A 22,000-nucleotide genomic window follows, 5' to 3' on the forward strand; every position below is an offset into this window, starting at 1 on the left:
TTATTTTTTGCCCCCAAATTCAAAGTGATTTTTTTGGGGTGTTCTTAAGTGGTTTTTTTTTTTCCCCCCACACAGTTTACCTTTGGGGGACTGTCTGAAGGCTGCGCGGTGGTTCCTGCAACGTTGCACCCCAAAACCCCAATTCTGCACCTTTTTCCGCCTGCTATTCATAGGCGAAACTTTTTCGCCTATTACACTGCGTTGACTTTCAAATTGAATACGGCGATACTTTTCCGCCTGGCAAAATGATGTCATTGGCGAAAAATTTCCGCCAAAAAAACACGAAAACGGCTTAGCGCCTCAAATTGAATACTGGCCTATGAGGTGACAGGAGGGAAATCCTTCCTGCCCCAGCATACATAGGAAATGACATCATTTTCTGCCAGCACAGGCCGAGGTTTTTGACAATAGAAAAAGAGATAGCTTGTTGAGGAATACCTTCAGTCCATTCAAAGCTTTCCCTGGAGAGATGCCAGGATCACCCTTTTGACCCTGGAAAAAAAAGAATAAAAGCAACATTCAGTCTAAGTAGACGGTTAAGCATTTGGAAAGTATGCCGAGAGCTCTCCTGCTACTGCCGAAACTACATGTCCCAGCATGCCCCGCCAGGCTTGACATGTACAGTCGTTCCACAGGCTCCCTACATCTGCTGTACCGTGTGACAGAAAATTAATATTACCAGCTTTATATCGTGATTAAAGAAGTAGTTCCTTTCACAGGGGCTTCCAGAACCCAATTATGTGGGTCTATTTACTAAGCAGTGTTAGGAGACAGAATGAAAAGTGATAAGGTACCAGCCAATCAGCTCCCGACTGCCATCTCACAGGCTGTGTTGGAAAAATGACAGTTGGGAGCTGATTGGCTGGCACCTTATCACTTTTCACTCTGTCTCCTAACACTGCTTAGTAACTAGACCCCATGGTATTGAAAATAAATTGATACAGAGTTCCCCCATATGCACAGTACCACTGTACACAGTTTCTTAATTATTAAAAATGTTCAACATTTTGTGACAAGCATTTAAAATGCACAAGGTAATGTGATTAAATGGAAATGAGCAGGCTAAACAAAACAATTTTGATTTTTTTTTTAGTTTTAAAGAGTAATTAATAACAGAAGTATGAATATAATATACAAGCATTTCGATAAATTACTGTTAATGGTTACTGGGGATGAAATATTCTTATACATGTGGTGGTAAATGCGTAAACTCTACCGAAGCATGTGGCAGGCAGCATTTCTGAGCCATTTGAATAATTAAACATATTGTGCTACGCTACAATTACAAACATCTTGCGTACAGCTGCCCTTATACAATGGTGGCAGCCATTTTGCAGGCCACACCAATTGGCGAGAAGCTAGCCTATCAATTTAAACAGAGCTAGAGACAACTTTGAGGTACACAGTGCAGGCAGCCATACTGTGTTCTGAATAACCACTATTCATGAGAATACAGAGGGAGATGTAGTAAGTCTTCTAAACAGTGAAGAAATGCCCATAGCACCCAAACAGCTTCTACCTATAATTTTATACAATGTACTTCATAAATGCTAGCCAAAAGCTAATTGGTTGCTATGGGTAACTTCTCCATTCACTAGAAGACTTGATACATCTCCCCCACAGTCTATAAAGTAAATAGCAACCAATGACATCACTGCGCGTCATGAATACACAAATAACCTCAGTAATGAACTCCATTGGCCTGCATCCTCACATACTGTTTCAGCCCCCCCCCCCCCTCCCAAAAAAAGTCTTGCTCTATAGTCTACAGACAACAGGTGTTAAACAAACATAGGGGGAGATCAATCAAAGCATGGAGAGAGGCAAAGGGCCTGATTCAGACCCGCTCGCAAGCGGGTCGATGGTGGGGAATTGCGCACGATGCACGAGCCCCGGAGCGGATGTCGATATTGATCGACAGCTCTCCCCATTTAGTAGGCGGGGTAGGGGGGTGGCTGGACAAACGGAGGCGTTCCTGAAGGAACGCCTGCTGTTTGTGGGTGGCCCTACTGACATCACCAGTGATGTCAGCAGTGAGCTTCCGGCTCTATTAGAGCCGGAAGCTCACTGGGGCTTGCGGCAGACGAGACCCTACCACAAGGGTCTCGTCGCAAGACCATCGCTTTTTGCGAGCGGCTCTGAATGAGGTCCAAAGTACCAACCAATCAGCTCCTGTCATTTTTCAAACGCAGCCTCTAAAATAACAGTCACAAGCTGATTGGTTGGTACATTAGCTCTTTCCAAGGTTTGATAAATCTCCACCATAGTTACTACCCTCCCAAAATGTCCAGGAGACTCCCAAATTACGAGGAGACTTCCCGGGCTCTAGTGAGGGCACACGCAAAGTGGGCGGGGATTTACCTCACTCATGCAAATTGGGTCATCAAGCGCCACCCACCGCAGTGGCCTGGGGATTTCAGAACGCAACTAACATAATGACTGCAGCTCGTCCAGCCCACTGAATGGCGCAGATGTCGGCATGAAGCAGTCAAACATGTAATTAAATTCCCTGATCGTATGGAAAGTATTAAGAAATATTTGTGAGAATATTACCAACTCTAAAACTTTATGTGCTACATGTACTATGTATATTGTTTTCTTGCAATCAGTAGTGGCCGATTCATAAAAGCGCTGAGTTTTATGACAAGATTACTCGCAGGAGCACGGTCAGAACATTTGTGAATGTTTAAAAATATTTGCGGAGCATTCTGGTACGAAGCAGGAACGTGGAACGAAATGTTGCAGGAATAAGACTGAGTAGAAGAGTACAGCAAAATGATTTACTTTCGTGTCTGTGGGGATTAGTGATATTTCTCTACTGACTGATAACGCTACAGTGCAATTCTAGTTCCGAGCTCTAAGTGTGAGATATATTAGACATACAGAGTATTTTCTGACACCTTTCGTCACATCTGCCGAGTGGATCTGTGACACTCAGGGGCTCCAGGGACTTGTGGGAACAGAAACATTGCCAGAGCTGTGGCCATTAGGCCTTGATACTCAGACACTCTTAACCCTTTCCCTGCTGGCTGCTACAGGCCCAGTGGACTTAAAAAAATAAAATAAAAAAAAAAGGAACAACATAACCGGCTGGTAGGTCTGCAAACCATCCAAATGATTACCAAGACTGTTGTCAGCCTAGAGGCTTCAATCTCATCAGCAGGTATGTGCGCATAATCTATCCGGCTTCCCATGAATGCTCCGGCAGCTTGTTAATTTGCTTTCTTTGGATGTGTGTGAGCGGCAGGAGGTAGGGAGATAATTAGACGCAGATGCACTCTGTCTGTGAATGAATGTCAGCCGGGCTCTGCCAAGCTGGGATGGGTAATCTCCGTGACGGCTGCAGATATCGCAGCACCGTCCGCTCTTGGGACCTGCCCGACACCTCTCCTTGCTCACGTTTAACCCTGAACTACTGTGATTAGGGGTTCCCATTACAAAAACGACGCAATAAAGCCGCATGTGCGAGGTGAGCCTTATAATTAGACGCGTTGCTTTATCGCTGACTTGTATACCCAGCATTATGACCACCTATAAAAAAAAAAAAGTGTCACATGATACAAGTGGGCGTGGCTTTGCGCTACATGGTTGTCCTCCATCGGCCACCCACAGCACTGGCGATAAGTCTGGGGGTTGTGGGAATGGGCTGAAGGGTTACATTGGGACAGCGGTATTCTTTCTGTAGGATGAGCAGACAGGCTTTAGGATTAATGGAAATGGTTATCTTGCACCAAAAACCTAAACCCTTGGCAGACACAGCGGCAAATTTACCGAGGGGTAGTTTTGTGCGATCCACAAGGTTTTTGTTACTTTGATGTGAGGTTTGTATACCATGCGGTTTACGAAAGGCCAAACCTCACATCAAAGCGTGTCATGTTAAACCACTATTCAAAGATATGATTACCTCATTTAACATCGGGTGTTCCTCAGGGACTAGCCGTCCTGTCCACATATTTATTTATTTTTTTAATGGGGGTGTGCCATTTATCAATTAACTAAATATTAGGGGCACTACTAATTCTTTTATTTAGGACAGGGGAGCAATCTATAATTTACATTACAGCGGTGGCAATGCTTGTAGTGCACACCATTGTGGCACTACAATGCAAGTATGTACTGGTGCACACCTGTGTGCTGGTGCTTGCAATGTATTAAGGTATTATTTCAGCAGCCACCGGCAAGAGGTACCAGCGAGAGGGCTGTGCTACTCGGCATTGGGCCTCTATTTACTCGTTGTGGAAGGGGTGATCAGTTTTAGGCCACCTCCTAAAACACCGGGCACACTGGCAAGTAGCAATGGGCTTGTAGATAATGGAAGGGATAGAACTGGATGTTTTCCCATGTTGTTTGGCCGCAGCAAGTGGAAGCGGGGAAAACTCACGCACTAACGTTAACACAGAGGGAGCCATGACTGCTGAGGTCTTTTTCATAATTAATTTAACATAAAATATTGAATAGATAAATTTAAAGGGTATTATCCGTTTTGATGTGTAACCACTTAACGTATTTATACAGCAGGTTAGCCATTTGCTACTGAAGCTGCTTTTTCGAAATATACCTATGTAATCTGTCTTCCCCCTTCTCCATCCTCACTGGCAATCGGAGAGAGGAGATGTATACATCTTTCATTCTTGTCGTTTAAAAAAGAAATATGGGTCTTGCCACTGTAGCTTTGAGGAGGGGAATAGAATAAAAACCCATTAGTCATGATAGTCAGACCCAGATTGCACTGTACGTTACAGCTCAGTATAGCTGGTAGATAGGCCAAAACGATCTGGCTCCGCTTAATCAAACTTAATGAACCCTCCTGAAATAGACAAGTTATGTCTGCGCCGATAATTTATAACCTGGACTTGGCCGCAGCAAAAGCACACTGGGAAGACTTGAGGGACACTCTGGAGGGGAAAATGTTACAAGCGTAAGCCCCAGATCTGGCACTCATTAACTCACAGATATGTGACACGGCCAGGCAGATTCTTGATCAATGCAGCTATTGAGGTGAAGCCAGTGGCCTCCACTAGATGGCGCTCTAAACAGAGTGGGGGCTTTGTGCTAGCTATTGTACTATTGTCTCATCAAACTAATATCAGATAACAACATACTAGCAGGTTGACATTCATAGGAATATGATTGGAGGACAAGGACTTTCAATGATAAATGCAGATAATGCACAATAACCAGCATAGAGACAAAAAGTAGCTTTGCAACAGAGACATGCTATTGTACTTTAGGGGGTGGATGCCAAGCAAGACCTCCATCCTGAGAGTGGCAGTAATTGGTGCCCTATTATATGCATGCGGTAAAGTAGGCATTTCAGTTTGGTAGATGCTAAAACCACCAAAAACACATTTACAGAACTGCGAGCCTAGAACTGCATAGTAAAGCAATCACAGAGATAACATATATTAGTAGAGGTAGCTGCAGGTATCCAAATTAACACATGCATATACAGAACATGGTTCCCACCAGGGACAGGCCCTAGTTCACACTGCGGCGGTTATTCCCGGGTCGGACCGATGCAGTGTTTTCTGCCGGTGAGCCGGCTGTTCCTATACTGTAAACCCTGCTCGCCACCGGGGCTGGTTTCCCTGGTGACTGGACCTGGGTTCATTTTCGGGGCCCCTTTTACACTGAGCAGAGATCCGGGTTGACGCAATAGCACGGGTTATTTAGCCAGTGTAAAAGGGTATCAAAGGGGTATTACTGAGCAGGATCTCTATTTTATTACATAGTATATTCAATGAGATAATTACATGCTTGTATACAGATGTATCTTCCTCTATATAAGTGTATGTGATATAAATAAAGATAAATTGTACAGTACACTGGGCCTTATATGTATAGATGCACGGTTCTGACTACCATGACATAAAGACTTGCGCACAGGATATCGCACAGTTGCAAAGAGTTACACTAACTTGTGAAAACCTTACTGCACTTTTCTATATGTACAAATGTATGTACAAGAAAAATGGAGCAAGGTAGTGTGTGTGTGTGTCTTTCAGTGTGTGTGTGTGTGTGTGTGTGTGTGTCTTTCAGTGTGTGTGTGTGTGTGTCTTTCAGTGTGTGTGTGTGTGTGTGTGTGTCTTTCAGTGTGTGTGTGTGTGTGTGTCTTTCAGTGTGCGCGCGTCTGTGTGTGTGTCTTTCAGTGTGCGCGCGTCTGTGTGTGTGTCTTTCAGTGTGTGTGTGTGTGTCTTTCAGTGTGTGTGTGTGTCTTTCAGTGTGCGCGCGTCTGTGTGTGTGTCTTTCAGTGTGCGCGCGTCTGTGTGTGTGTCTTTCAGTGTGCGCGCGTCTGTGTGTGTGTCTTTCAGTGTGCGCGCGTCTGTGTGCGCGCGTCTTTCAGTGTGCGCGCGTCTTTCAGTGTGCGCGCGTCTGTGTGTGTCTTTCAGTGTGCGCGCGTCTGTGTGCGCGCGTCTTTCAGTGTGCGCGCGTCTTTCAGTGTGCGCGCGTCTGTGTGTGTGTCTTTCAGTGTGCGCGCGTCTGTGTGTGTGTGTCTTTCAGTGTGCGCGCGTCTGTGTGTGTGTGTCTTTCAGTGTGCGCGCGTCTGTGTGTGTGTGTCTTTCAGTGTGCGCGCGTCTGTGTGTGTGTGTCTTTCAGTGTGCGCGCGTCTGTGTGTGTGTGTCTTTCAGTGTGCGCGCGTCTGTGTGTGTGTGTCTTTCAGTGTGCGCGCGTCTGTGTGTGTGTCTTTCAGTGTGCGCGCGTCTGTGTGTGTCTTTCAGTGTGCGCGCGTCTGCGTGCGCGCGTCTGCGTGCGCGCGTCTGCGTGCGCGCGTCTGCGTGCGCGCGTCTGCGTGCGCGCGTCTGTGTTTCTTGGGTCATCGAATAATGATTCCAGATGAACACTGACCTTTGGACCAGGAAGCCCAGGTGGGCCAGGATTTCCATGGGGACCAGGAGGACCCTAAAAAGAAAAGAAAAAAAAAAAAAAAAAAGGTAGAAATTAAATCGTATTTATTATTTTTCGCATTTTCTGAAACCTATCTGTGTCTCCAGTTAGTCTGGACTGCAAACAAATCACCTATTTTCAAATACACATAGTTGGAGATGTATCAAACATTGGCAGAAATAGCAACCAATCAGCTTATAACTGTCATTTTATAGACTGTGCTAGATAAATGAAAGCTAGAAGCTGATTGGTTGATATGAGCAATTTCTCAACGTTCTCTCTCAGTTACAGAAACTGCATTAGCACTAAGCGATCGCGGCCAATCAGACCTCAACTTCCTCGTCTAACTTCCACTAGACATATAAAAGCTAACTGATGGTTGACAGCTGTTGTGCAAGCTTGGCTCTCCAGGTGATGTGAAACTACAAGTCCCAGCAAGCTCTGCCAGCTGGAGAGCCACAGGGTTTCCAGGCCTGTTATAGCCGAGGCAATTTACATCTATATAGAATTTTAGCAGAACGTAAATGAAATCTGAATAGAAGAGTCATTAGAGCATTGGTCAGGGAACAGGGGCAAATTACCCCACATGGGGTAAAAATGAAATTCCTGTGGGTAATGGAGGGACAGCCGGGCATGCATATGAATCATTCTATATTCATATGCATGCCCGGCTGTCCGTCCATTACCCCCAGGAATTTCATTTTTACCCCCTGTACCACAGGGAGGCTCTAAGCTGGACGCCCACTGAGATGTTATTACCAGCGGGTGCCCGGCTCCTTCCCTGCAGCGCCGCGTTAGCCAGAGGCTGGAGTTCTCTTCTGAACTCTTCCATGTGCGCCATGACGTCTCACCAATAGTTCTGAGGAGCAGCCGGGCGGACAGGATGGCGGCGGATGCAGGAGCGGGGATTAAGGTAAGTGTTTTTTTTGTACAAGCGGCACTACAGGGGCATTATTTGGGGGCAATATTACAGGGGCATTATATGGGGGCACTACTACAAGGGCATAACTATGAGGGGACTACTATATGAGTTTCTTTAAAAACAAGGGGGTAATGTCGGCGTATCTAAATATATTTTAGGGTAAAAGGTAAAAAAGTTCCCTGACCCCTGCTTAGAGCATGGCTTACACAATATAGCTGGGTGTATTCCCAGAAAACAGATCACAAATACACAAAAAGCAAATCAGACCAGACACCTAAAGGGTTAATGAGGAATCTCAGCAACGAAAAGACTCTTCATTAAGTAACACATTAATCCATAAAGCCAGCCTGCTGCTGGACACAGCATAGGTCTATAGACTTCGCAGTGATCATGATGTGTCCCAACAAATCGTTATTATTTATTCAAATATAGCGAATATGCAGCGCTGTACAGAGAACATACACAATGGGTCCATGTTGTCAGAAGCCAATTAAACTACCAGTGTGTTTTTGTACTCTAGAAACCAATATGATCATCACCAACATTCCAGACATCAATGTCTTATTGGTTGTTATTGATTACAGCTTATTATATTGCAGCATGTTATTAATAAAACATTAATGTTAAGTCTTATTCCTTATATCAATTTGAAGTGCTGATTACATAAATGTCTTAGAAGATTGTTCCCATATGGAAGCCACTTATTTACAAACATTGCAAATACTCTGTAGTGCAAAACAACCAGAGCAAGCAACTACACAAAGCAACCAGACAGAGCGACTACAGCAAGAAAGTAATCAGGATGACCAGAGCAAGTAACCACGCAGAGCAACCAAGAAAGAGCAACCACGCAGAGTAACCAAGAGCAACCACGCAGAGTAACCAATCAGAAAGAGCAACCAGAGCAAGCAACCACGCAGAGTAATCAATCAGAAAGAGCAACCAGATAAACCAACCATACAAAGCAAATAGTCAGAAAGAGCAACCAGAACAAGTAACCACACCTAACAACCAGTCAGCCAAAACAAACAGAGCAAGCAACCACACAAAGCAATCAATCAGCCAGAGTGGCCAGTCTAAGCAACTGCACATAGCCATTAATCAGTCAAAGCAACAAGAGCAAGCATCACACATAGCAACTAATCAGCTAAAGCGAACAGAGGAAACAACCACATATAGCAAACAAACAGCTAACTCTATAAATCGATGAAAACAAGCAATCAGAGTGACCACAGCAAGCTAGCAACCACACATAGAAATCAATCAGAAGGAGCGACAAGAGAATACAACCACACATAGTAAGCTATCATAGTGACAAGAGCAAGCAACCACACATAGCAACCACTCATAAAAAGCAACAGGAGCAAGCAACCACACATAGTGATCAGACAAAATGACCAGAGCAGCAACCACACATAGCAACCGCTCAAAAAGAGGGACCAGAGAAACCGATCTAAGAGCGACCAGAGCAAGTAACCACACACAGCGACCAATCAGCTTTTGTTTCACTGTGTAAGAGCTGGGTTACATGTGCAATTCAGTCCAACAATCACTCACAGGCAAAAGCTGAGTAATAACGCTTTGTAGTCACACTTTCTGTTGCGAAAGAGGGAGTTTGATCCACAGCTAAAACAAATCGGGGGGTGCAGCTGGGTGGACTAGGGAGAAGCATATGAGTGCACTGTTCCCCATTTTTATATGGTAAATGTTAGAATGTATTCCCTACGGGGCAGGCTAAACTATAGGGCCAACTGTAGTAAGGCGCGGGATTATGATGGGCCCGAGATTTCAGCAAGATAGCAGACAAACCCAAAGTGGCAATGTTTAGCAGGGACAAAATAAAGGGGTGTTGCCTAAACAATCAGCTACGCTTTAAACTGATCTGCCAACTCGCCGAAATCTCAGGCCTTTCAGGATCCCTCACCCTATTACATTAGGCCCAAAGTCTCCTTGCTTGTCAGTTGCAAGAGATAGATATACAGATGTGTATGCAACTCTATTTGGCAATTGCATTTAAGTCAGATTTATCACATGCCCAAATTTTGACAAGCTCTAACTTGCACTAAATCACAGGAGGTAATTGCCGATAAGTGTCTCTGGGTTACTGCACACTTGCACTTAAGCCCTCTGAGTGTCATTTACCATCCGCATCACATAAACTAATAAATCAACAGTATGCTTCGAGCTAAACACCACAATGAATTCCTACTTTACATCTCATGTACATCTGCATGCACTATATCTTCATTCTTTATTATAATGATTACACGCACATGCTAAGCACCATCGGGGTTTGATTTCACCTCTCCCCCCCCCCCCCCCCCCCCTTACAGCACTGTCTACTGCGAAGTTGGGGGAAATGAAACATTGGATGTACACTATGAGAAATTTGGCCAAACTCTGCATTTATCCAAACTTCCCTTCCAACATTATGAGCGCAGATAAACGCTAAACTTTGTATTCATTACAGACTTAAAGCTACAACAGATGCAGCCACAGATATAATAATATAGTTACAAGATTCAGGAATCCTCTGCAGATGGGTTAAATCTCGGTCAGAAATTGCTGCGTTACAGAATTTTCAGTTACACCATGGAGAAGTTTAGTCTGCGGCCTAGCACTGAAGGGCTTGTGCGGCTTAGAAAATACAGCATACACTGGAAAGCCTTTTATTCTCTCCCCTATGGATTGTAAACTTGTACCCAGGACCCTTTTGACTCTGGGCCTGATTCAGACCCGCTCGCAAGCGGGCCGATGGTGGGCTCTGCGCACGCACAGCGGCCTCACTGCGCGTGCGCAAGCACCGAAGCGAGAGAAATTCTCTCGCTCCGTGGCTCACTACAAAAGGGGCGGCTGTCGATGTTGATCGACAGCTCGCCCGTTTTGTAGGCGTGGTGGTGGGGAGGTGGCTTCACAAACGGAGGCGTTCCCACGCGAACGCCTGCCGTTTGTGGGGGGCCCCACTGACATCACCAGTGATGTCAGTGGCAGAGCTTCCGGCTCTATTAGAGCCGAAAGCTCTCTGGGGCTTGCGGCCACGAGACCCTACCACAAGGGTCTCGTCGCAAGCCCCGATGGTCGCGATGGTCTTGACCATCGCGACCATCAACCTGGCCGCTCACTATAGCTGTGGGTGGTCACCCACAGCTAAGCGAGCGGCCAGGAGGACGCACAAGTAAAAAAAGAAACGCCCTGATTCAGAGCGAGCACTCTTCCAGAGCGTCCGTCTCTGAATCAGGGCCTCTGGACCTGATTCAGAGCCGCTCGTAAGCGGCCGCTCGTTCGCTCTGAGCGATGTTCACACAACTGCGTATGGTTCGTAATGCGCATGCGCAAAACAGTCATTGCGGTCGGAAATAGTGCGCTCGCAAAACAGCGAGGGGCTGCTAATTTGATTGACAGAATGTACCATTTGTGGGTGGAAATAGGGGAAGGTGCTTGAAAACTGGGGAGTGGAGATCCGAACGCAGGCGTGCCTAACGGTAAAAAGGGCGTTTAATGGGAGTGCATAAATAGTACAGGAGCATCATCGACAACGTCACTTGGTTGTCTTTTAGCCTGAACTGATCGCAATGATAGCGGTAAGAAAATCCTACCACAAGCACTGCGAGCAGTTCAGATAACTTTCGATGTTCCCGATTAATCTAATAAATACCTGAGATGACGTGTGATGCGAACAGCAAAGGGGCGTCTTTACAAAATAGCGAGCGCATTTTTCGTTCGCTCGCTCAGACACAGAGGCGTCAACAAACTACAAAGAGTGAGCGCTCAATTTAAATAGCCGGCACCTTTTTTGGTACGACCGTCCGCAAATAGCGTCCGGGTCTGAATCAGGCCCTCTGTCCCTTAATATCTTTTGTTTTATTATTGTTTTTTTCCCTAGTGTAAAGTTGTGAGGAACATGACGGGGCTAAATAAATAAAATAAGTGTTGTACAGTTATGGGATGTGCTTTCTGCTGGTTGCATTAAAGCAGGCGTGGAGAACCTTTTTTCTGAGGGCCATTTTGATACATATAACATTATTCGCAGGCCTGGTGCAGGCCGCACCCCCTCCGTGTGATGTCACACAGTGGTGGGGCCACAATCTGCGGTGATTACAGCCATTCCTAGAGCATCCTGAGGATGCTCCAGGGAGCTGTAAGGGCAGCGTTGTGACGTGAAGTGTCCTAAGGATGCTCCTGGCGGCACTGCTGCATAGATTCTGGCTACAGGGTGCCATTCTAGGCACCCTGCTAGCCAAATGAGGCTAGCAGAAAAAAGCTCAGAGGGCCAGACCAAATGATTCCGGGGGCCTTACATGGCCCCCAGGCTTGAGGTTCCCCCTCCCTGTATTAAAGGGATGAGCCCTGGCTTAATTTCACCTGACTTTTTTACAGTCACAGGGCCCGATTCGTTACAGATCGCAACAGCGTACACGGATCGGTCGATGGTGCATACTGCGATCGCTCTGTGTTCACCAAAGCAGATACAAAACCATCGCAGACAGAGGGACGGGACGTCAGCATTTGGGGGTTGGTGACGGGGGAGTGGTCGGAGAAATGCAGGCGTGTCAGTCCGTTTGAACGCCGTTGAATGTGCGTGCATAAATTAGCCACTGACACGGCATACACAGCTTGAGTACTCGCTGCGTGCGACAAGGTTAGCAATTTCTCAGTAAGGTCAGACCTGCTGCAATTGTGTGTGAGGGGCCGATGTTACTCGATGTTCCCGATTTATACCCAGGATTGCAAGGTATTACCGATGTGCGAAGCAGTAGTGGGCATCTCTATGCAGGCTGTGCGATGGCTTTGCGATTGCAGTCATTAGCATATTTCCGCAGCAGACCTACGTGCATAATTGAAAATGGCATTGCAAAATTCCATCATGTTTCATAGATGAAAATTTTAAATTAAGTTTATTTAAGGGCCACATGTAGAGGACTGAACAAGAACATACATCCAGGTATACAGCACATGGACATGTAGGGCAAAATATAATGTGTTCTCTCAGTTTTGGAATATGTACATATGTATCCCATGAATGTTAAACGTTGCGTTTTGTATTGCATCAACGTTTATACTAGGTTTAGTGGTTCTTTAATGTTGGGTGTCTTGTGCCTTATACAAGGCTCTGGGCCAAATACAACAGCCTGGGGTTGCGGAAAGTGCAGAGATTTTGGTGACGTCTGACCCTCTGACCAAACCTGCACCATTTCTGCCCATCTGTAGGTGTCTGGTGATCAGTGGTAATGGGTGACCACTTATTACAGATCGCGCTGCAAAGAAAATGCAGAACAATACAGTGTGTGCTAATCATTTAAACGTGACTGATATTGGAATATTGAACGATCATACTCCGCAGACAGTTGGCGTGCATTACCGGATAACCGCAGACTGCAAATGGTGGCGGCAACATTACCCATGTCTGCACTGAAACAATGAGACTATCTGCATGTGCTGTCAAAATATGGCCACCCGCGGAGCCTTAAGAATGTATAATACAATGATGTTACTATATGTACACATTTCTGTAATTAATATTGGTATGGACAGTAAGTTCTTCTGATATCACTTATAACTAATGTGTACTGATGTGATCATTCAGGGGCAGTATAAACTAAGTGCAATGCTGCATAAATCACGTCCCCATATAGCATGTATCTCCAGCTGTCTGTAGTGTGGGATAACGTCCCCATATAGCATGTATCTCTGGCTCTCTGTAGTGTGGGATAACGTCCCCATATAGCATGTATCTCTGGCTCTCTGTAGTGTGGGATAACGTCCCCATATAGCATGTATCTCTGGCTCTCTGTAGTGTGGGATAATGTCACCATATAGCACGTATCTGTGGCTGTCTGTAGTGTGGGATAACGTCCCCATATAGCATGTATCTCTGGCTGTCTGTAGTGTGGGATAACGTCCCCATATAGCATGTATCTCTGGCTGTCTGTAGTGTTGGACAACGTCCCCATATAGCATGTATCTCTGGCTGTCTGTAGTGTTGGACAACGTCCCCATATAGCATATATCTGTGGCTGTCTGTAGTGTGGGATAATGTCCCCATATAGCATGTATCTGGGTGTCTGTAGTGTGGGATAATGTCCCCATATAGCATTTATCTGGCTCTCTGTAGTGTGGGATAACGTCCCCATATAGCATGTATCTCCAGCTGTCTGTAGTGTGGGATAATGTCCCCATATAGCATGTATCTCTGGCTGTCTGTAGTGTGGGATAACGTCCCCATATAGCATGCATCTCTGGCTCTCTGTAGTGTGGGATAACGTCCCCATATAGCATGTATCTCTGGCTCTCTGTAGTGTGGGATAATGTCACCATATAGCACGTATCTGTGGCTGTCTGTAGTGTGGGATAACGTCCCCATATAGCATGTGGGATAACGTCCCCATATAGCATGTATCTCTGGGTGTCTGTAGTGTGGGATAACGTCCCCATATAGCATGTATCTCTGGCTCTCTGTAGTGTGGGATAACGTCCCCATATAGGATGTATCTGTGGGTGTGGCCTGTAGTGTTGTATAACGTCCCCATATAACATGCATCTCTGGCTGTCTGTAGTGTGGGATAACGTCCCCATATAGCATGTATCTGTGGCTGTCTGTAGTGTGGGATAATGTCCCCATATAGCATGTATCTGGGTGTCTGTAGTGTGGGATAATGTCCCCATATAGTATTTATCTGGCTCTCTGTAGTGTGGGATAACGTCCCCATATAGCATGTATCTCTGGCTGTCTGTAGTGTGGGATAACATCCCCATATAGCATGTATCTCTGGCTGTCTGTAGTGTGGGATAATGTCCCCATATAGCATGTATCTCTGGCTCTCTGTAGTGTGGGATAACGTCCCCATATAGCATGTATCTCTGGCTGTCTGTAGTGTGGGATAACGTCCCCATATAGCATGTATCTCTGGCTCTCTGTAGTGTGGGATAACGTCCCCATATAGCATGTATCTCTGGCTCTCTGTAGTGTGGGATAATGTCACCATATAGCACGTATCTGTGGCTGTCTGTACTGTGGGATAACGTCCCCATATAGCATGTATCTCTGGGTGTCTGTAGTGTGGGATAACGTCCCCATATAGCATGTATCTCTGGCTCTCTGTAGTGTGGGATAACGTCCCCATATAGGATGTATCTGTGGGTGTGGCCTGTAGTGTTGTATAACGTCCCCATATAGCATGTATCTCTGGCTGTCTGTAGTGTGGGATAACGTCCCCATATAGCATGTATCTCTGGCTGTCTGTAGTGTGGGATAACGTCCCCATATAGCATGTATCTCTGGCTCTCTGTAGTGTGGCATAACGTCCCCATATAGCATGTATCTCTGGCTCTCTGTAGTGTGGGATAATGTCACCATATAGCACGTATCTGTGGCTGTCTGTAGTGTGGGATAACGTCCCCATATAGCATGTGGGATAACGTCCCCATATAGCATGTATCTCTGGGTGTCTGTAGTGTGGGATAACGTCCCCATATAGCATGTATCTCTGGCTCTCTGTAGTGTGGGATAACGTCCCCATATAGGATGTATCTGTGGGTGTGGCCTGTAGTGTTGTATAACGTCCCCATATAACATGCATCTCTGGCTGTCTGTAGTGTGGGATAACGTCCCCATATAGCATGTATCTGTGGCTGTCTGTAGTGTGGGATAATGTCCCCATATAGCATGTATCTGGGTGTCTGTAGTGTGGGATAATGTCCCCATATAGTATTTATCTGGCTCTCTGTAGTGTGGGATAACGTCCCCATATAGCATGTATCTCTGGCTGTCTGTAGTGTGGGATAACATCCCCATATAGCATGCATCTCTGGCTGTCTGTAGTGTGGGATAATGTCCCCATATAGCATGTATCTCTGGCTCTCTGTAGTGTGGGATAACGTCCCCATATAGCATGTATCTCTGGCTGTCTGTAGTGTGGGATAACGTCCCCATATAGCATGTATCTCTGGCTCTCTGTAGTGTGGGATAACGTCCCCATATAGCATGTATCTCTGGCTCTCTGTAGTGTGGGATAACGTCCCCATATAGGATGTATCTGTGGGTGTGGCCTGTAGTGTTGTATAACGTCCCCATATAGCATGTATCTCTGGCTGTCTGTAGTGTGGGATAACGTCCCCATATAGCATGTATCTGTGGCTGTCTGTAGTGTGGGATAATGTCCCCATATAGCATGTATCTGGGTGTCTGTAGTGTGGGATAATGTCCCCATATAGCATTTATCTGGCTCTCTGTAGTGTGGGATAACGTCCCCATATAGCATGTATCTCTGGCTGTCTGTAGTGTGGGATAACATCCCCATATAGCATGTATCTCTGGCTGTCTGTAGTGTGGGATAACGTCCCCATATAGCATGTATCTCTGGCTCTCTGTAGTGTGGGATAACGTCCCCATATAGCATGTATCTCTGGCTGTCTGTAGTGTGGGATAACGTCCCCATATAGCATGTATCTCTGGCTGTCTGTAGTGTGGGATAATGTCCCCATATAGGATGTATCTCTGGCTCACTGTAGTGTGGGATAACGTCCCCATATAGCATGTATCTCTGGCTCTCTGTAGTGTGGGATAACGTCCCCATATAGCATGTATCTCTGGCTGTCTGTAGTGTGGGAAAACATCCCCATATAGCATGTATCTCTGGCTGTCTGTAGTGTGGGATAACGTCCCCATATAGCATGTATCTCTGGCTGTCTGTAGTGTGGGAAAACATCCCCATATAGCATGTATCTCTGGCTGTCTGTAGTGTGGGATAACGTCCCCATATAGCATGTATCTCTGGGTGTCTGTAGTGTGGGATAACGTCCCCATATAGCATGTATCTCTGGGTGTCTGTAGTGTGGGATAATGTCCCCATATAGCATGTATCGCTGGTTGTCTGTAGTGTGGGATAATGTCCCCATATAACATGCATCTCTGGCTGTCTGTAGTGTTGGATAATGTCCCCATATAGCATGCATCTCTGGGTGTCTGTAGTGTGGTATAACGTCCCCATATAGCATGTATCGCTGGTTGTCTGTAGTGTGGGATAATGTCCCCATATAGCATGTATCTCTGGCTGTCTGTAGTGTTGGATAATGTCCCCATATAGCATGCATCTCTGGGTGTTTGTAGTGTGGTATAACGTCCCCATATAGCATGTATCTCTGGCTCTCTGTAGTGTGGGATAACGTCCCCATATAGCATGTATCTCTGGCTGTCTGTAGTGTTGGATAACGTCCCCATATAGCATGTATCTCTGGCTGTCTGTAGTGTTGGACAACGTCCCCATATAGCATGTATCTGTGGCTGTCTGTAGTGTGGGATAATGTCCCCATATAGCATGTATCTCTGGGTGTCTGTAGTGTGGGATAACGTCCCCATATAGCATGTATCTTTGGGTGTCTGTAGTGTTGGATAACGTCCCCATATAGCATGTATCTCTGGGTGTCTGTAGTGTTGGATAATGTCCCCATATAGCATGTATCTCTGGGTGTCTGTAGTGTTGGATAATGTCCCCATATAGCATGCATCACTGGGTGTCTGTAGTGTGGGATAACGTCCCCATATAGCATGTATCTCTGGGTGTCTGTAGTGTGGGATAACGTCCCAATACAGCATGTATTTCTGGGTGTCTGTAGTGTGGGATAACGTCCCCATACAGCAGGTATCTGTGGGTGTCTGTAGTGTGGGATAATGTTCCCATATAGGATGTATCTGTGGGTGTGGCCTGTAGTGTGGGATAATGTTCCCACATAGGACATACATGCCTACCCTCCCGGTTTTCGCAGGAGGCTCCCAATTTTTTGGGTAACCCCCCGCACCCCCGGAAGGGTAGGCATTTCTCCCGCATTCTGCCCACTTCCTAGTAAAGTGGGCAGAATGAGAATACCCGCTGCGATCGCGGGTCTCCGTGAAGGGGGCGGGTCTTAAGATGTGATTCTGCATGAATCACAGCATTTGGCCCCGCCCCCTATGTAAATTTTACCCAATTGCGGCAGTTTTGCCACGAGGGGGCGGGGCTTAATGACGCACATCATTAGGCCCCGCCCCCATCGACCCCCTGCTGCTTCTCTTACCCGGGCTTCTCCCGGGAAGAGCTTATAAAAGGTAGGCAACTATGACATAGGATGTATCTGTGGGTGTGGCCTGTAGTGTGGGATAATGTTCCCACATAGGATGTATCTGTGGGTGTGGCCTGTAGTGTGGGATATTGGTCCCAATATAGGATGTATCTGTGGGTGTGGCCTGTAGTGCGGGATAATGTTCCCATATAGGATGTATCTGTGGGTGTGGCCTGTAGTGTGGGATATTGGTCCCAATATAGGATGTATCTGTGGGTGTGGCCTGTAGTGTGGGATAATGTTCCCATATAGGATGTATCTGTGGGTGTGGCCTGTAGTGTGGGATATTGGTCCCAATATAGGATGTATCTGTGGGTGTGGCCTGTAGTGTGGGATAATGTTCCTAATATAGGATGTATCTGTGGGTGTGGCCTGTAGTGTGGGATAATGTTCCCATATAGGATGTATCTGTGGGTGTGGCATGTAGTGTGGGATAATGTTCCCATATAGGATGTATCTGTGGGTGTGGCCTGTAGTGTGGGATAATGTTCCCATATAGGATGTATCTGTGGGTGTGGCCTGTAGTGTGGGATATTGGTCCCAATATAGGATGTATCTGTGGGTGTGGCCTGTAGTGTGGGACAATGTTCCCATATAGCATGTATCTGTGGGTGTGGCCTGTAGTGTGGGACAATGTTCCCATATAGGATGTATCTGCGGGTGTGGCCTGTAGTGTGGGACAATGTTCCCATATAGGATGTATCTGCGGGTGTGGCCTGTAGTGTGGGACAATGTTCCCATATAGGATGTATCTGCGGGTGTGGCCTGTAGTGTGGGACAATGTTCCCATATAGGATGTATCTGTGGGTGTGGCCTGTAGTGTGGGATAATGTTCCCATATAGGATGTATCTGTGGGTGTGGCCTGTAGTGTGGGATAATGTTCCCATATAGGATGTATCTGTGGGTGTGGCCTGTAGTGTGGGATAATGTTCCCATATAGGATGTATCTGTGGGTGTGGCCTGTAGTGTGGGATAATGTTCCCATATAGGATGTATCTGTGGGTGTGGCCTGTAGTGTGGGATATTGGTCCCAATATAGGATGTATCTGTGGGTGTGGCCTGTAGTGTGGGACAATGTTCCCATATAGCATGTATCTGTGGGTGTGGCCTGTAGTGTGGGACAATGTTCCCATATAGGATGTATCTGTGGGTGTGGCCTGTAGTGTGGGACAATGTTCCCATATAGGATGTATCTGCGGGTGTGGCCTGTAGTGTGGGACAATGTTCCCATATAGGATGTATCTGCGGGTGTGGCCTGTAGTGTGGGACAATGTTCCCATATAGGATGTATCTGTGGGTGTGGCCTGTAGTGTGGGATAATGTTCCCATATAGGATGTATCTGTGGGTGTGGCCTGTAGTGTGGGATAATGTTCCCATATAGGATGTATCTGTGGGTGTGGCCTGTAGTGTGGGATAATGTTCCCATATAGGATGTATCTGTGGGTGTGGCCTGTAGTGTGGGATAATGTTCCCATATAGGATGTATCTGTGGGTGTGGCCTGTAGTGTGGGATAATGTTCCCATATAGGATGTATCTGTGGGTGTGGCCTGTAGTGTGGGATAATGTTCCCATATAGGATGTATCTGTGGGTGTGGCCTGTAGTGTGGGATAATGTTCCCATATAGGATGTATCTGTGGGTGTGGCCTGTAGTGTGGGACAATGTTCCCATATACGATGTATCTGTGGGTGTGGCCTGTAGTGTGGGATAATGTTCCCATATAGGATGTATCTGTGGGTGTGGCCTGTAGTGTGGGACAATGTTCCCATATACGATGTATCTGTGGGTGTGGCCTGTAGTGTGGGATAATGTTCCCATATAGGATGTGCCCACATACATCTATCCTCCCTGCACTACAAGTCGCGCCACACAACTCAGGGGCTCAGTGTGACTTGGTAGCGCAGAGCGTCTTTTCGTGCGACATTTTACCTTCAAATGTGTCTTATTCGCACAGCGATGCCAATAGATAATATTTTAATCAGCATAAGCTGCTTGTGCTATGCAGCATGCCTATGTTCTGTGTGCAACTGCGGGTGTATCTGCATGCTATTTCTGCCAGCCAACCTGTCACGTCACCCCCTGCCCACCATCCTGTCACTCACATGCTACTCCTGCCTGCCAACCTGTCACATGTCACCCCCTGCCCACCATCCTGTCACTCACATGCTACTCCTGCCTGCCAACCTGTCACATGTCGCCCCCTGCCCACCTTCCTGTCACTCACATGCTACTCCTGCCTGCCAACCTGTCACGTCACCCCCTGCCCACCATCCTGTCACTCACATGCTACTCCTGCCTGCCAACCTATCACAAACATGCCGCTCCTGCTCACCAACCTGCCACTCACATGCCAGCCCTGTACCCTAGCCTGTTACTTACTGTACATGCCCCTCTTGCCACTAGTTTTCCCCTCAAATGCCACCTCTTGTCCACCAGGGTGGCCACCAATGGCCATTACACTGACCTGAATGGCTGCTCAGGAAACGCCTGCCCTGTATATTCTGTGACTATATATCCCTGGGTCTGGCCTACTGAGAGGTGGTTCTGGGGCACATACCCCTATGCCCCCTCCCTTAATCCGGCTCTGCACTGGCGCAATGTTACATGTGACAGCCTCAGCCAACAAGAATGAGCCTGATTGTTATTGGCTATTGCTGTCACATGTGACAGTCGACAGAGACAGCCCAGACTTTAGCTATCCGCGGCTTTAATCAGCAGTGGCTTCGGCGCAGCTAGCCAGTAAGAATCAGGCCGATTCTTATTGGCTGCTGGACGTCTACGCGGTCGACTGGTGGTTCGCAATGGACGCTTTTGGCCACCCCTGGCCTAGGGAGTCTGGAACCCTTAATCAGGCCTCACTCTCCTGTTCTCATATATGCACCCCCCAATATTATTATGGTCATTGATTTGTACACAGTGCTCCACAGCGCCACATAGTGGGCCTGTTGTGAGGTTGCAACAGTCTGTGTAGTTATTTTAAGCTGCAGGAGAGAGTAATGTTAACAAAAGAGAATTGGGGGCAGAATGTGCAAATGGTCTGGTAATCACTGATGAATTTAAGTTACAGTGGCCATTGACTGGTACTTACCCTTGGTCCTCTTTTCCCAGGTGGTCCTGGAAGTCCCGAAGGACCAGGTGGTCCCTAAAATGAAAAATCAATCAAAAATATACAGATCAGTGAAAAGAAAAAAATAAGATAAATATTATTATTACTACTACACCTTTACGGCTACAATTTTGCCAATACATAATTAAATGGCTAGCTATGTACCAATTTATACACTGACTGATGAGAGATGATTTAATTGTATGTTAATACAATTGTTTTTTCCCAAACACCAAAGTTGTCCAGAGACTGAAACAGCAAAGAAAAAGGTTAAAAAAAGAAAAGAAAATGCAAATAACGTCTGTACATGCATCAGGATTGGGGTTGAGGCAGAAGCAATGCACATAAGCTTCACAGCTATAAGTGAGTGTCTTGCAGCCTCCTAGGTAACATGGATTCGCTGCAAGTTTGCAGCAGAAAACTGAGTGCTATCTTTTGGCACTTAAGCTCGTTAGGCAATTTTAGTTGATAACCGTTTGTTGGTTGTAGCGAGAACAGGAACTACTGCATTGTATGTTCCAGTTACAAATCTGACAAGAAAAATAAGGATACTGATTAACGTTCAATTTTTTATATGACAAAAAATTAAACTTTTCATGTCTTGAGGTTTTAAAATAAAAGGGAAATTCCAATAGATAAAATATCCAGACAATGGTTATGCAATGTATTGCTGTTTCTAATAAAATGTAGCTTTCAGTCCTTTGTGGCTATGCATTTTGTGTAATATACATACGGTGTCTTGGAAAAATGAGGAGAAAAACAAAAAGATTACATTTGAGACATGAAGTAATCAAAATAAAGATAACCTAACCATGAATTGGATAGATGGATTCTCCTAGGGTGAGCATCTGTCCCACAATCCTCTCACTCACCCTCCTCAACATCACTAAAATTCTTCTACTATCCTATCTTCTGCCCTCTGGTATTTTATCTGTGCCTGTTGTCCTCAATTCCTGTACACCTCTGCTATTCCTGCTATATAGCCGCCTT

The 22,000-nt window shown here is 46.2% G+C and overlaps 1 protein-coding gene across 1 annotated transcript in view; it reads right to left on the reverse strand.

Moving 5' to 3' along the window:
* Window positions 1–22,000, reverse strand: part of COL27A1 (collagen type XXVII alpha 1 chain) — a 291,443-nt gene that overhangs the window by 221,082 nt on the left and 48,361 nt on the right. The window contains exons 4-6 of the mRNA XM_088465795.1: window positions 20,993–21,046; window positions 6,847–6,900; window positions 439–492 (exon numbers count right to left, since the gene is read on the reverse strand). Of these exons, the coding sequence (XP_088321921.1) occupies window positions 439–492; window positions 6,847–6,900; window positions 20,993–21,046 (162 nt within the window). The remainder of the gene's footprint in view (window positions 1–438; window positions 493–6,846; window positions 6,901–20,992; window positions 21,047–22,000) is intronic.

The sequence above is a fragment of the Taudactylus pleione genome, unplaced genomic scaffold (genome assembly GCF_031769625.1).
Source record: "Taudactylus pleione unplaced genomic scaffold, aTauple2 ptg000003l, whole genome shotgun sequence".
In the NCBI taxonomy this organism is placed as follows: domain Eukaryota; kingdom Metazoa; phylum Chordata; class Amphibia; order Anura; family Myobatrachidae; genus Taudactylus; species Taudactylus pleione.